The sequence below is a fragment of the Nicotiana attenuata genome, unplaced genomic scaffold (genome assembly GCF_001879085.1).
Source record: "Nicotiana attenuata strain UT unplaced genomic scaffold, NIATTr2, whole genome shotgun sequence".
NCBI classification, from domain to species: Eukaryota; Viridiplantae; Streptophyta; class Magnoliopsida; order Solanales; family Solanaceae; genus Nicotiana; species Nicotiana attenuata.
The window spans coordinates 25,122-41,797 of NW_017673167.1; the positions used below are offsets into that span (position 1 = coordinate 25,122).

Below are 16,676 nucleotides of genomic sequence, written 5' to 3' on the forward strand. Positions count from 1 at the left end.
TTGGCCTGAACTTCTTGACAAGGTAAATTTACTCCACAGACTAAGAAAAGGATATGAGAATATGGCAGCAGCCACACAAGCATCTTACTCTTTTCTGACACAAGCTTCCTTCTCTTCTCCTTCTAGCCTCAAGAACATCTACGCCTTATTCCTACTGCTTTTACCTTCAGTCCTTGTAACTTATTGCTAATTCCAGTGACTTAGCTTGCTGAGTACCAGCAAATTAAATATGAACTAGGTCAGAGTATCAAATCTTTAACTTTCCTTAGAAGAAGAAAATGATTTCTTAATATGTGTAGTACAAATTGAAATTATTTTAAAATTTTTTAATTCGGTATATATAACATATCAAATGCTAGCATATATAGTGAAAATAAAATAAAAATGCCTCCATACAGAGCAGCCAGTACTCCATGTTTAGTATGTTTCACAATTAGGCCTTAACTTCTAAAAATTAGGACCTCCGTTTAAATTTTGATCCCGTTAAAAAAAGTTTTGAGAAAATAATCCCTTACTAGAATTTTAAAGCACGCTAGTCAGTATTTTAGAAAGCGATTTTTGCAATCGCCAAATTTTGAAGCACTAGAAATTCAGCCACAATGCTGAAAAATTCTAGTGATCGGCCATGATTTGTGACATAATCATGACGATAACCAAATTATTTTCAGTTGTGTTTGAAAATTCAGGTGAGCTGAAAGATTTTATCACAAATTCTAACAATCAAAATTTCTAGCAAGCATACTTTAAAATCTGACGCGCTATTTTCCCAATACTTCTGTTATAAATCAATATCTTAGTTTTTCATTATCCTCTAACCATTATGGTCTAATTATTTTTGGGCTTTTGAAAACCCCAAAAATAACGAACCGGCCAGGAAACGAGCACCGAAAGAGAAATAAGAAATTCATTAAAAGAAAGGTTCCTGACATCCGATATTGGACAAAGAAAAGGGTTCTCTTTCTTCGCCTTTTTGGCTGTGAGCATTCGATTCTTCCTTTTGTGTGATCAACAAGTTTTTGGCTAACAAAATTGCATGCATGTAGAGCCTACTTTTTTATACATGATTCATAGAGAAAAGTATAGGTTCACGTGAACACATATCCTAATAGTAAGATACGCTTCTGACATGATGTGTGTGTATGTGGTGCACGCACAAGTGCTTCTTTTCTTTTTTAATGGGGCAGGGGAGGAGAAAATGGGAGGTCGGATTATAAGTTTGGGAATTAAACCCTCACCAACAAGTTAAAAGCTCAAGTAACCAATCAATTGACCTATTAAGATTTCCCTGGCATAGTCTATTTGAGGAGAAGTACCCTTCCAACTTAAAGCTTTATCCAATAATTGAACAAATTAGAATTAGTCTAAAGATAGAGATCAATACGACACCGTCACACTTTTCTCGATCATTGTCACTACAGAGTTTCTGTTCTATCTGCTTCTCACCTAATACTACCACCTAATATGTGTACGTAGCGTACATATTCAAGTGTAAATGCTATAAATACATGATGATTGATACACCAAAAAATTGCAAAACTCGCTGGGCCATCCGAAACTCTTTATTCCTTAAGATTGATAACTTTAATTTGATGGCATGATTCGATTGCCTAAGCCCTCTCTTTGCTTGATTATCAAGTGATTCTCTTACCAATTGATGGCTTATATTATGGAGCATATATTCTTTAAGTACATTTCAACCGATGGACTTCGTTACACCACGTATATAGCATCATACATGCATCCAAAAAGAGAGAAGAATAATATTACAACATGTCCTACAACCTAGTAATTAATAACATCACCCATATGCAATTCATTTTCATATCTTTCCTTAATAGTCATAAAAGGAAGCTCATAATGATAGTAATACCAAGTCTCCATCCAGCCATACCCTTATTTACTATATATCCAAGATTTATTTACATTGTAGTTTAACTTCTACACACTGACCGTGTACATTTTTTTATGCTATCAGCTAAGATGACCTACGACAACATGAAACTGTCTATAATTAATTTCTATTTCAATAACCTAAAATATTAAGTAGTGGTTAGTAACTTGTTTTAATTAATTGGTTAAAATACTCTGTAGGTATGTAAGAATTCTTTATATTACTATATACTATAAGTTAAGCCTTTACTTTAGCCTTTCTATCCATGATTGCTAGCTCATGCAAAATGCATCTCACCCTACTTTAAGTAATAAGCCACATATATAGGCCACCAAAAGTTCACTTCATATACAAACTCATATTACTCATTCCATCATTGTAGCCATCTCTTAATATCTATAAACCTTGAGAAATAGAATTACCGAGAAACCTTAGCTTCTATATACAATTGCATGCCAATGCATACACGTAGTAAGAAGTTTCTAATTCTGATCATGATCAAGATCATGTCTTGTATGGTTCTCACGGTACTTATAGTTTCTTCCAAAGCCACTGCTATTACCTCTGATCATGACAGTAATGTTGATGGTCCTCTGATGCCTGATCCAAGTATAAAGTGTGGAGAATGCCCGTGTGGGAAACCATGTAATCAACAATTTATAACTCCTCCTATTCTTTCTCCTCCACCACCACCTCCCAAGGCCAGTAATACATATTGTCCACCAGTTATTCAACAGAATCCACCGTCGCCAAGGTTCATCTATTTCACAGCACCACCAGCAATTCAACAGAGTAAGCCGTCGTCACCGCCGCCGCCGCCAAGGTTCATCTATTTCACAGCCCCACCAGGAAACTTGTACTCAACTGATCCATTTAATTTACAAATATACTCTGGTGCATTAACTAGAAATCCCCTTTGTCTTAATTCTCTGCTTCTTCTGGTTGGTTGTGGGATTCTAGAGTTGTTGGTCTTAGGCTATGTGACTGGCTAGCTAGGAAATTTTTATTGATTTTAGTGTTCTTAACGTGTCTCTATCAGTAACGTTCAAGGTAGGCTTGATTTAATAAGTCATTTATTTTTACTTTTTCTTCAGTGCTGGATCGGATTTATTATCTTCTGTAACATTTTTTCTCTTGTCAGATTATCCACAAGATTAACTTTTGTTTCTTCTCTCTTTCGGCTACTTTGGTTGTGAGAGTTTAACTTCTATATGTTAGACATATTAAAAAAATAATATATACTATTAAAAGAAGTTACCTAAAAGATAATTACAGTTATACTTAAAAATAAGATATATTATCTACTACAACAAATTAAAATACTCATTCAGTGTAAAAACTTTTTGTTAGTACAAGTTAAAAATCCCATTTACTGTTACTTATTTATAAGTTTATGTTTTATACAACTCATGCGTATAATTTTTTTACACAATCAGGTCAATTAGCTAGAGTATAGGTTCTCTGACCGTAAGTGTATAAATATTTTTGCTCCATCAAGTTAAGTTGACTTACACGCAACAACCAGTGGCGAAGCCAGAAATTACTCCAAGGATGTTCAAACATGAAAGAAGAAAAAAAAATTCTCGACAAAGGGTGTTCAATATATGTTATATGCCTCTAAACTCTAATATTTTGTTTCCTATATATACAGTGTAATTTTTTACGAAGGGTGGTCCATTGACCACCTTAGAAGAGCATAGCTTCGCCCCGGGCAACAACAGATAAATCTTATGGCGAACCTTATTGTATACTTTCTCCGTTTCAATTTAGATGAGGTAGTTTGTCTCGTCACGGGGTTCAAGAAAAAAAAAAGATTTTTGAAACTTTTGGTCTTAAAAATTTTAAGGGGTAAAAGCTTTGTTAGGCCATGAGATTTGTATGGTTGTAAAAGCTTCTCATTAAGGATAAAATAAAGAGTTTAAAGTTGAATTATTTCAAAATTTAAAAATATGTCATTTATTTTGAAATAGACTAAAAAGGAAAGTATCTCATCAAACTTGAAATGGTGGATGTATAATTTTTTCACATGCAAAGATATCACCGCGTAAGGCGAATGGTACAAGAAACTATTTGTTATATGGGCATTCTGTTATCTCTTGGTAAGCGGAAGGAATACAGGGCTAGACAAGAACAATAAAATTTGTTAAAAGAAGTACATTGCTGAAGAATTTACATTAGTATTATTTTGATGAATCATAAAAAGAGATTTCAAAAAATGACAGATACATTCCTTCACTAGGCCTATAACCTAAAAATTCATGAATTATTTTACTCTCTTAACTTGGAAGAAAGGATCTACTTTTAACCAGTTGAAGAAGTGGTTTATTCGTAAATCTAATTAAGTTGTATACAAACGCTCCCCCTAGAGTTCCGATGACTGGCCCAATTATATACACCCAAAGACCTTTATAGACTTGCTTCACAATCGCTGGACCAATGCTCCTTGCTGGGTTCATCGATGCTCCTGAAATTGGCCTGCATCCACTTCATTTGAAAGGTAAGAATTACTACTCTCCATTTCCTTTATATTAAAAAATAATAATAATAATAATAATAATAATAGAAGAGGCAGAGATTGACGGATTCAAAAACGTGGGTCATTTAAAAATAATTTTTGGTATGAATCTGAAAACCAATTCTTTAATTTCCTTAAATAAAATTAATTTTTTTTAAAAAAGTACTAGAAAGAACAAATTTTTATAGTTAAATATTTAGCAAAGTTTTTGTGCTATGTAAAGTGATAAGATGAGTAGTTAACTTTAAGCATACCCGGCAACAAAGACATTCAAGGTTATTGTCATTCCAACAGCCAATCCAGCCAGTTCTCCTATCTGTTTTTCACATGCAAAACAAATGAATTAACCAATGACCTTGAGAATGGTGCTAAATTTCTAATGAAGTTATCTGCTCAATGTAAAATATAATAAATAACATACCGCTCTATCATCTGTAGAAACTCCGCAAACAACGAACATTAGGAGGAAGGAAATGATGATTTCCATAGCCAAAGATTGGCCATTAGATCCTACTGGAATAGTACCAAAATAAGATGTGGAAGTGACGTCCAACAATAGTGCTAATGTGCCGCTTGCTAGAATTGAGCCCGTTAGCTGAGCTATTATGTAAAAAGGTGCCTGTGCATTGGATGGATATCATATTACATATACATGTTTATTCGATCAAGACTACCAAACTGAAAAGTTCAAGAGGTAAATTTGGACCGAAAATAGTTCAGGTCTACGTTGAATAAAAAGTATCAAGTTCAAGGAGATCTCGATATATTTTGCCACAAAAATAAGGATTTCATAAATTTTGGCACAAACTTTCATTTAAACACTTGAACGTTGGTTATGTTCTACATGCATGAGTACCTTAAGTTGTGAGCTATTGGACTCTTAATGTTGTAGATCAGATGTTTCCTCCCAAGATAACTGTGTGAATGGAAAAAAGAAGTAAAGCTTAAAAACTGTTGGCCAAGTAAAGATTAGTTTTGAAGACTGATAAAGGAACTCAGACATGAATCAGGTCCATCCCAGTGGAGCGCAGATACAGATAGACTTGAGCATGTGGGATACACGTGAAAGAAATAAACCTAACTTGACAAAATTGATATCTCCTGATCCTGATCGAAAAGGTCGCATAATTGATAAGGAGAAGGACTCCTTACTCAAAGAGAACACGGTTTAAGAAAGGGAAGGAGTTAGAGGTTGAGATCAACTAGAACTCTTCAACCAAGGAAGAGTAGCATCAGAATTCTAGTCAATCCTATTTACTAACTTTATGAATATCAGTGTTATTCTCTTTTACAGGTAACACACATAAGCAAAAGTTAAACGTGAATTAAGAGCAAAATAGTAAGGCAATTTTGCAAGCAGTTCGTGTGTGATTCAAGTGTGGAAACCTGAAGCTACATGAACCAGATAGAAGAACCAGTTCCAAGTGTCTGCCTTTTATTCTAGTTCAATTGTAGTAGGTGGTTTTATATTGTACCTTTCAACTTTATCTAGAGGCAATTGTAATAGGTACTCAGAGTCTTCAAGTTAGAGTTAACTTGAAGTTGTCGCAAAAGCTAGAGGTTATGTGCTACAACGGGATTAGAGTTAGTCCTAGGTTCACAAAAGAGTTTTTATAAATGCAGTTTTTGGTTCAGTGATTTTAGTGGAGAGTTTGGGAAAATCCTACTGGAAAGTAGGTCATGATTTTTTCACCTTTTGAGCCAAGTGTTTTCCACGTAAAATACTTGTGTTCTTTACTTTCCGCATTTACTATTTCTTCAATAGTAGGTTAAGGAACACTTAGAAGAACCAGGTCCTTCCATAATCAGTTTAAGCGAAAAATTGGTCACCACACCCCCCCTCCCTTGTGTAGTATTGAAGTATAAAATATCAATTGGTATCAGAGCGGGTTATCCTTGAAGAGGCTAACGCCTTAGGAACAGATCAAGAGGAGTGCACCACCTGAAAACTGGGAAGGGCAATCCACTGCTAGGCCTCCACTCTTTAATGGCCGGTACTACTCCTGGTGGAAAAACAGGATGAGAGATCACATCATCGGAGAAGACTATGAGCTGTGAGATATTGTCATTGATGGTCTCCTGGCTACCATGAAGAAGAATGCTGAAGGAGTAGACGTGCAAAAAATAAGAGCTGACTGCAATGCTGAGGACTTGAGGAAGTGGGAAAAGAATGCTAAGGCCAAGAAATGGCTTGTGTATGGACTTGGTCCAGACGAGTACAGTAGAATTCAAAGTTGTACCACTGCTAAGGAAATCTGGGACACTTTGCAAGTGGCTCATGAAGGAACTCCTCAAGTGAAGAGGTCAAGAGGAACACTGTTGTATTCTCAATATGAAAATTTCACCATGAAGGAAGGAGAAACCATCCAAGAGATGTATACAAGGTTCACCATACTAACAAATGAACTTAAGTCTCTAGGAAGGGTTATTCTTGAAGAAGACAAAGTTGAGAAAATTCTGACAAGGGTTTTGCTAGTCACTTGGGAAAGCAAAATCACTACAATGCAGGAATCAAAGAACATTGCCACTCTTAAGCTGGACGAGCTAATTGGAAATCTTACTGCTTATGAACTAAGAAGGCAAACCATGAAGATGGATGCACCCAAGAAGGAAAGGAGCCTGGCACTCAGAATCACTGAAGGCGCTGATCTAGAAGAGGATGAAATGGCTATGATCACAAAGGACCTCAAGAAGTATCTAATGAGAGGAAAGGGTTCCTCAAGAGGTGCAAGCTACAACAAACCAAGGGTTTCTGAAAAACAGACCAACGAGGGCTGCTACAAGTGTGGGAAGACTGATCACCACATCAAAAACTATCCTCAGTGGGAAATTGAATGGAAGAAAGAAAGGGCTGAACGAAAGAACATGAAGAAGGAATATGTTCATCCCAAGAAGAACAAAGGATCAACAAAGGCTATGGTTGCTGCCTGGGAAGAATGTTCAGTTGAAGATTCAGAGGATGAAGATGGAGATGAACAAGCACTTATCGCCATTGGAGAATCTGATGAGGAATCTGAGGTAACTATAACTCATCTCAAAGACAAGATTATGTTTTTGTCCAAAAAAAGTCTATCTGAGTTACTTCTGGATTTCATTGATGAATCTGAGGTCATAAACAATGAAAGGGAATAGATATCTAGGAGTGTGAGATTTTGAGAGCTAAGTGCAAGAATCTGGAACTTAGGACTAGTGAAAGTGATAGTAAAAATGCTGAGTTAAAGAACCAGGTTCTTGAACTTGACACCACTGTGCTGGAGCTTAGATCTGAAAATTTAAAACTGAAACTAGGAACAGGTAAAAAGAAAGCTGATCACACACATCTCACTTTAGAAGAAAATCTAGGAAAAATGAAAGATGAGTTTTACAAAAGAGATGAGCAGATAAGAGTCCTAAAGGAAGATCTAAGCAAGGTCAAGCACGAGCTAGACAGAACTTGTAAAAGGAATAGGTCCTCTGATGCACTTTCATGGCTACAAGAACACCATAGTAGCAATAAGAGAGGACTTGGATACGGGATCCCTGCACCTAAGTGGGATCCCAAAAGAAAGTATATCACACTTCCTGAGAACAAAATCTGCACACACTGTGGTAAGACTGGTCACTACAAAAGTGAATGTACTACAAAAGAAAAGGCTAGTCAAAAGAACAAATCATTTGTTCAAGAGAAAAATAGGCTGGCAGGATGGGCTAAAAAGAATTTAATTCACCCTTTTGCCTATAGAAAGGGACCCAAACTAGTTTGGGTTCCTAAAACGAACCCCTGATTTCCTTTTGCGGGTCCAAGTGAAAGGGAGCAGTCAAATATGGTACATGGATAGTGGCTACTCAAAGCATATGACTGGAAGCAAGAACCAGTTCCTTTCACTTGAGGACCTCAAAGGAGGAAATGTCTCCTTTGGAAATGGTAAGAAAGGTTGGGGTTGGAAAGGTAGGTAAGAGAGACTCACACTCCATTGAGAATGTCTACTTGATAGATGGCTTGAAATATAACCTAATCAGTGTATCACAAGTGTGCAACAGATGTAACTTTGTAGCATTCACCTCTACCAAATGTTTTGTGATAAATCTTACTACTTACAAGATTATTTTGCAGAGAAAAAGGGTAAATAATATATGCATTGTAGATATGTCCACTCTTTCAGAAAATGAACTCACTTGCTTAAGTGCGTTGGACAATGATCCCCTCATTTGGCACAAGAGACTTGGACATGCAAGTCTAAGTCAACTTAACAAAGTAGTTTCCAAGGACCTGGTGATAGGGCTGCCTAACATCAAGTTTACGGAAAACAAAGTTTGTGAGGCTTGAGCAAGAGGGAAGCAGGTAAAATCCTCTTTTAAATACAAGAAAGTTGTAAGCACGACTAGATCGATAGAACTGGTCCATATGGATCTCTGTGGTCCAATGAGAACATTAAGCAGAGGTGGTAAAAGATATGTGATGGTGCTTGTTGATGATTACTCTAGGTTTACTTGGACATTATTTTTAACATCTAAAGATGAAGCATTTGACATGTTTACTTCTTTTGTTAGAAAAAATCAGAAACAACTAGGTAATCAACTTGCATCAATTAGGTCTAATCATGGAACTGAATTTGAAAATGCTAAGTTTGCTGAATTTTGTGATGTGCATGGCATCAATCATAATTTTTCTGCCCCTAAGACTCTACAAAATGGAGTAGTTGAAAGAAAGAATAGGATACTTAAAGATATGGCTAGGACTATGCTTCTTTCTAGTAAGCTGCCCCATAGCTTCTGGGCAGAAGCTGTAAACACTGCATGTTACATCATTAATAGGTGCATAACTAGACCTCTTGTAGAGAAGACTCCCTATGAGTTACTGAAAGGGAGAAAACCAAATATATCCCATCTTAGGGCATTTGGATGCAAGTGCTTTGTGCATAACAATGGAAAGGACTCCCTAGGTAAGTTTGATCCCAGAAGTGATGAGGGAGTATTCTTGGGATATTCTTCACATAGAAAAGCGTGTAAAGTGTACAACAAAAGAACTATGTGTGTAGAAGAAAGTGTACATGTGGTTTTTGATGCAACTAATATTCTTTCTGAGAGACAGGAACATGAAGATGAAGCTATTGGGCTGGTAAGAAGTTCAAATGAAATCACAGCCAAGGCTGAAGCTGCACCAGAAGAAGGAACAGGTGATGGAACAGGTTCTTCCATCCAGGGCAACCTGACAAGGGGAACTGAACAAAGAGGAACTGAATCTAATACCTCAATGGAACCTGTCCATGAGCCTGTTCCTCAGCAACAAAACATGGGAGAAACATCAAGCGGAAACCAGTTGGTTGTGAAACCTTACAAGATGCAAACTGGGTAAATGCAATGCAAGATGAACTCAACCAGTTTGAAAGGAGTCAAGTTTGGCATCTGGTTCCAAGACCCAAGGACAGATAAGTAATTGGCGCAAAATGGGTCTTCAGAAACAAACTTGATGAAGATAGAACTGTTACAAGGAACAAAGCAAGATTGGTGGTTCAAGGATATAGCCAAGAGGAGGGCATAGACTATGATGAGACCTTTGCTCCAGTTGCAAGGTAGGAAGCAATAAGACTCCTCATAGCATATGTTGCATACATGGAATTTACTCTTCACCAGATGGACGTCAAGAGTGCCTTCCTCAATGGCTACTTAAAGGAAGAAGTGCTTGTCAAGCAACCTCCATGGTTTGAAACCATGGAGTGTCCTGATCATGTATACAGACTTGACAAGGCACTCTATGGACTCAAGCAGGCTCCTAGAGCATTGTATGAACGACTATCAAAATTTCTGCTTGAACATGGCTACAAGAGAGGTAAAATTGATAACACTCTATTCTTGAGGGAAAAAGGTAAAGATCTTCTAGTAGTACAGATATATGTTGATGACATAATTTTTGGAGCGACTACTGAAAAACTAAGTAAGGAATTTGCTAAACTAATGGGGAGTGAATTTGAAATGAGTATGATGGGTGAGCTTAATTTCTTTCTAGGCCTACAAATTAAACAAAACTCAAATGGAACTATGATCATCAGTAGAAAATATGTAAAAGAGTTGCTTAAGAAGTTTAAAATGGAAGAATCAAGCCTATCCAAATAAGTTTGAACCAGTTCCGTTTTCAATAAGAATCCTCACCGTGTTAAAACGCCTAGATTCTAGGGAAGCCTAACAGACTATTCAAACTGAAATTTCAGGTTGATTTGACTTCTATTTGACTGCTAAAAGCTATCATTGTGTATTAATTACCCTCCTCCTTTGAATTCATCATCATCACCCTGCCAGTCTCTCATAATTTTCAAAAACCGTCAAAATTTTCTCTCTTCTCTTCCAAAAATTCAAACCACCCATTTTTTCAGAATCAAGAGAGAATGACTAACCCCTAAGATAACCCCGGTACACCTCCTCCACCTACCCCCTTCGATTCTTCCACTACTCCTCAACCCAGCACTACCCCTCAATAGGAGAAGGCGAGTAAAAGATGCTTGCTCGAAAACCTGTGGCTACAGGTGCGCTGTCAAGGAAATTAAACGCACGGTTAAAGGCTAGTCAAGCCCAAGACTCCCAAAATTTTGATAAATCTTTAAAGTCTAAGAGTGAGGGGGAAGGAACTGGGTCTTCCGATTCTGAGCAGGTAATATCTGTGCAAACTCCTTCTACTGCAGTAATCTCTAATTTGGCCAAAAATCTGGAAAATCGATTTATTGGGTCTGTGGAGGATGTGGAGACGACTGAGTCAAGAAGGAGAGGAGGTAAAAATAAAAGAAAAAAAGAAAAGGAGAGTGAGGGTGTGCGTAGTGATGAGAGGGTAAAAGGGAAAGAAGTGGCTGATTCTTCACCCACCTCTAAAACTGTTAAAATGGCTATCTGTGAAGCTAAGCCAGAAAAGGTGGAAGAAAGTAGCAAGAAAACAGGGGGAAGTAGATCAGGAGAGAAGCTGCTGAAGGACTAGTTAATCTTGGAAAGCACACAGATGAACCTGGTTCATCTATGGAAGAAACTCTAGCAGATCTTTTGAAAAAGGTAGGTGATAGCTATAACCCCAAGAAAAAGAGAACTCCAAAACCAAAGACTCCTGGAACAGCAAGAGCCAACAAGAAAAGGAAGGCTGCTCCTTCTGACACTACTGAAACTTCTCTCCTAAGAGGAAGGGCCACGAGGAGCAAGCTGAAGCAAAGTGAGGAGGAGTTGCAGAGAGCTATAGAAGAAAGTAAGAAGAAAATGATGAACAAAGGGAAAGAAAAGGTGGCAGAGCGTGTTGAGGCTGTTGATGTGGATGAGATGGACCCGGTCCATCAAGTTGAACATATGAATGTTGAGGTGGAGGTTCAGACCCCTAAGCCCAAGAGAGTCGAGATTTCCTCAAAGAAGTCTTCATCTGTCTCTAAGTCTGCTGAACCCTCTACTTTAGCTAAACGGACAAGGTCTGCTGTGAAAGCCAAACAAGTGAAAATTACTGAAGAAGAAGAAGACTGGAGTGGTGAAGAGGAGGATGAGTCTGATAATGAATAGGACAAGCTAGCCAAGTTTGGCAAACGAACTATCTTGAAGGGAAGACTTTTGAAAGACTTGGAGGAAGAATGGATGGTTCTACCGCTTGAAAGGCTAGAGGTATAGGGTGGAAGGACATGGTCCTTCAGTTAGATGACAGACTGGCCGGAAATGAGGTAATTGAATTCATGGCAAATGCTGAGGTAAAGGGTGGAAGGGTCACTAGCCTGGTGAAGGGGGTTCAAATTTCCTTTGATGCAAAAGAGTTGGGTGAAATCCTTGGTATACCCTCTGAAGGTTATGATGATTACACAAGGCAAAAATGGCCAAGTCTGGACTCCCTTCCTACTTCCCTAGCCATTACTAGGAAATTCTGTGATAATAAGGAAGTAAGTGCACCAAAGGTTGTTTATAAAAGTGAAATGAAGCCTCCCCACAAGGTATTGTTTGAATTCGTCGTCAAGTGTGTGCTGCCTAGGCAGGAAAGAAGGCACATTGACAACTACATGGACTTGGTTTTGATGGAATGTCTGGATAGTGGGCGGCAGATCAACTGGCCTGGGTTTATAGTCAAGCTTCTAGATCGGGTTATCAATGGCTCCAAGGCCCATGCCACTCCTTATGGTTTCATTCTCACTACTGTTCTTGCTCATTGTAAGGTGCCTCTGAAGAAGTGGGAGATGGCCACAAGCAAAGACCATTTTGGAATCAATACTCTGCTTGCTTGTGATTATGAGATCACTGCCATTCCAATGAACCTGGTTCATCTAAAAAGACACCTGCAAATAGCAAGGTCAAAGCTCTATTGCAGGAGAGTGGGGCAAAGGATGCTGAGATAGCAAGGCTGAAGACTCGTTTGGCTGAGGTAGAATCTGAGAAAGATGCTCTCAGAACTGAGCTCACAAAAGAAAAGGAGAAGAATGATGGAATTCTTCAGGACATGCTGCACCTTCTCCAAGCCAAAACCCAAACCCCCAGTTCTTCCAAGCCTTAATTTCCTAGCCCTGCCTAGACCCTTCAGTGACCCAGATTCGGGATATTTCGTTTTATTGCTCATGTTGTAACTATTTTTGTGGATTGTGGAAGAATCATATTCTCTATCAATGAAGTTTGATGTTTTTGCTCTTATTGACTGTTTATATTTCCTTGATAGTTTGAATGCGTAGTTGATTACTGATGATTAATCCATGAATGTATTTGTAGTTGCCCTAGTGGCCATGAGTAGTTTTTATAATTTGGGAATCACACACTTTTTATGCAACTTTTCGATGATGCCAAAAGGGGGAAAAGATATTGTGCTTTATACTCTAAACAGTGATGTTTATAACCTAATGAACCCGGTCCTTGATGATAAGTGAAAAATGTTTCTAACGTTGCATTGATGTTGAGCTGAATTCTAGCAGGGCCTAAGTCTACGAAAAGCACAGAGTTTGTCATCATCAAAAAGGGGAAATTTGTTGGTCCAAGTAAAGATTAGTTTTGAAGACTGACAAAGGAACTCAGACATGAACCAGGTCCATCCCAGTAGAGCACAGATATGGATAGACTTGAGCATGTGGGATGCACGTGAAGGAGATAAACCTAACTTGACAGAATTGATATCTCCTGATCCTGATCGAAAAGGTTGCATAATTGATAAGGAGAAGGAATCCTTACTCAAAGAGAACACAGTTTAAGAAAGGGAAGGAGTTAGAGGTTGAGATCAACTAGAACTCTTCCACCAAGGAAGAGTAGCATCAGAATTCTTGTCAATCTCTATTTACTAACTCTATAAATATCAATGTTATTCTCTTTTATAGGTAACGCACATAAGCAGAAGTTAAACGTAAATTGAGAGCAAAATATTGCAAGCAGTTCGTGTGTGATTTAGGTGTGCAAACCTGAAGCTACATGAACCAGATAGAAGAACCAGTTCCAAGTGTCTGCCTTTTATCAGTTTAAGTGAAAAATTGGTCACCACACAAATCATCCCCCGCCCCCCCTCCTCTTATGTGGTATTGAAGTATAAAACATCAAAAATCACGTACTACTGATATCGTGATACGTACCCGTTTCCATGAGTAACGACGGAAGATAGTGAAAGTGATCGTAATAGCAGGATTAAAATGACCTCCTGATACGTGTCCCAAAGAGTAAATCATAACCATCACAATTAAACCCCATGTCACGCATATCCCTGGAAACGTAATACTCCCATCGTATAGCTTATTCACTGCTACTGATCCACATCCTGCAAATATAATAAAGTACGTCCCAATTGCCTCTGCAATCAACTAGAAAAAGGAATAGAACATATTAATAAGCTTACCTTTAATTTAATATACTCATAGTGCAATTTTTATTTTAATGTATTATGTCACTTAACAGATCATTCCAAGTAACTATTGTCAAAAACTAACCTTTTGTGCAACAGCAACAACGGAAGGTGATGAACAAAATCCTATTCTAGTGTTAGACTGGGACGCACATATATTATCTGCATGGACACCTTCTTCCAGTTTGGAGATTTCATCTTCTCGGATACCTTCAATGTTCGCTGCCATGCTTGTACAAGTATATATAAAGGTTTTCTCGATCCCTAGCAAACCTAATGACAAGTATTTGGTGTTAAATTCTTGTACAAGTATAAGGGTACTTCTCGATTTCTTTTCCTCTTCCTTTATCAAGGTGGGTATATATAAGGAAAAGATAGGCAGTCGGAGAATTTGTTGGAAGGTTACAAAATGTTTGACCAATCTAATAGCTAGTCCAAGTTGTTCAATCTTTCATAGTGACAGTCAACCTTTGATGTCTTTAATAGTTGGACGGATAATATAATACACGTCAAGATACATACTATATTTTTTAGGATCTCTAGAATCCGCAGTTTTTCAAACTTTGAATAATCATTGTTAATTATCTTCGAAAATTTTACTTTACTCTTATGGTCTAGAATCACATTCTTGGATAAAGATGAGAGAATACCGTTTATGACTTTTTTTATGTATAACGTTGGTAAAATATGAAATTGCAACTTGGACTTTGGCAACTTCACGGATTTAATTTGGATTTACCTAGTCCCTGGTCAAAACAGAAATGAGATCAGCAGCCACATGCATGGGACAACTGTGAGTTTGAGGTACCTTATCTAGAGTTGAAAGCTGTCCCCTTAACGTGCTTAATCACGAGCTAAATCACATAAAATTATAATCCTTGGTGTTCCATTTTGTCGTCCAAGAGAAACAGAATCAAATTAACTTATATAAAAAAATATAAACACAGTTTATTGACCAAACATGAAAAACATGCGCAATTTTCATAAGGTATTATGATATGCTAGTAATATTTTATTTACCATGTTACTATACATATCATGTACCCAAATGATGTAAATTATCTATGCTGTGTCACTGCACAAACTCTTTTTAATAAATTTCTATTTCCTTTTTTTCTCCATAATGAATTAAAGGTATCGCATGTCATGGATTGTAGAAGAAGGTGAACATACTTGGTTGGAAAGACAAGGGAGAAAAGCAAAGGAGGAACTGAACTTAAGCTAATAGCATGACAGATAGAGATTTTTTTTTTTTTTTGAATAAACCATTCACCCGGGCTATGCTGGCCCGAAGTGATGGGCGATTTGGCATTATCCCCTACCTCGTATATAGATTGTAAAAATAAGTATAATAGATGGGGACGTAATACCTAACCTCCGGAAGACAAATATTAAAAGAGATTATTGATGGTCTAGGATCTGGTGCGCATAACACCTTACATATGGGGCTGCATTGTTAGTAAAAAGTAATCAAAAGCAGCCCTTCTCAATAGATTATGGAGGTTCAAAGTACCATCCTGAGTGTCTCTTTCCCTTTAACCTGAAGGCTGGAACTTGCATTCTATCAACTCTAATAGAATCTCTTATTTCAGGAGGGAGGTCATTCTCATTAGTGTAAATAACGCTGCGAGTCAGAGAACTAGCATGTTTGAAAAGAAGATCAGCGACTCCATTCCCTCCTCTATAACAGTGAATTACCTTGATATTGTGCTGCCTTACTATCTCTTGGATAAGGATGATGTCTTTGTGAAGTTTTCATGAAATTTTTAAGTTCAAGCAATTTTGAGCACAACACCATTGTATTCCTTGTTAGGCTGCTTGGACCTCTACATAGTTGTTAGTCAAGAATTGGACTGGTGACGCAAAGGTCATCAACGTATGTCCATTTCTGTTCCTAACAATGCCCCAGCTCCAGCCTTGCCTTGATTAGCAATGTAGCTCCCATCAGTGTTTAGCTTCCAGAAGTTGCCTTCCGATTTAGACCATATAACTATGGTACTTTTGAGGGTAGGCTTGTAGGATTCAACAGTCTGACATACCTTCCACCAATTTCAATCCCAACCCATCTTACTGAATTTAAGCCCCATGGATATCTTAACATGTAATAGAACTTGTTGGCAAATATTATAGGTAGAGATTGATTTGGTGCCATACTTCTTGCGACATCTAGCCTTCCATAATTCCCACAAGACAATCATAGGGGTGATTTGTAGGAGGAATTTGTGAGCATGATTCTTGGTGGGAATGGACCATCAGTGATTAAGGATATTTCTGCCTCTAGTCTTGAAGCCAAGGGAAGAAGAGATATAATTCCAAACACTAGAGGCCATATGACTGATGGAAAGACATGGTTCAGAGATTCAATTTTAGGGGCTCTACAACAAACACAAGTGGGTAATAGAGCAACACTAAATCTCTGAAGTGTGTCAGCAAAGGAAATCTTTTTATAAATAATTCTCCAGATATTAAAGGAG

At 37.6% G+C, this 16,676-nt stretch overlaps 2 protein-coding genes across 2 annotated transcripts; one reads left to right on the top strand and one right to left on the bottom strand.

Annotated features, from left to right (window-relative positions):
* Positions 1-2,397: 2,397 nt before the first annotated feature.
* LOC109215617 (leucine-rich repeat extensin-like protein 3) lies at positions 2,398-2,883 on the top strand. The gene has a single exon (XM_019379719.1). The coding sequence runs from the start codon at positions 2,398-2,400 to the stop codon at positions 2,881-2,883; it is 486 nt and encodes a 161-aa protein (XP_019235264.1).
* A 1,825-nt stretch (positions 2,884-4,708) lies between these two features.
* Positions 4,709-14,477, bottom strand: LOC109215618 (probable aquaporin NIP-type). The gene is made up of 3 exons (XM_019379720.1): positions 14,288-14,477; positions 13,937-14,161; positions 4,709-5,025 (listed from the first exon to the last, which is right to left on the bottom strand). The coding sequence occupies exons 1-3, from the start codon at positions 14,429-14,431 to the stop codon at positions 4,792-4,794; spliced, it is 603 nt and encodes a 200-aa protein (XP_019235265.1). The 5' UTR covers positions 14,432-14,477; the 3' UTR covers positions 4,709-4,791.
* Positions 14,478-16,676: the final 2,199 nt, after the last annotated feature.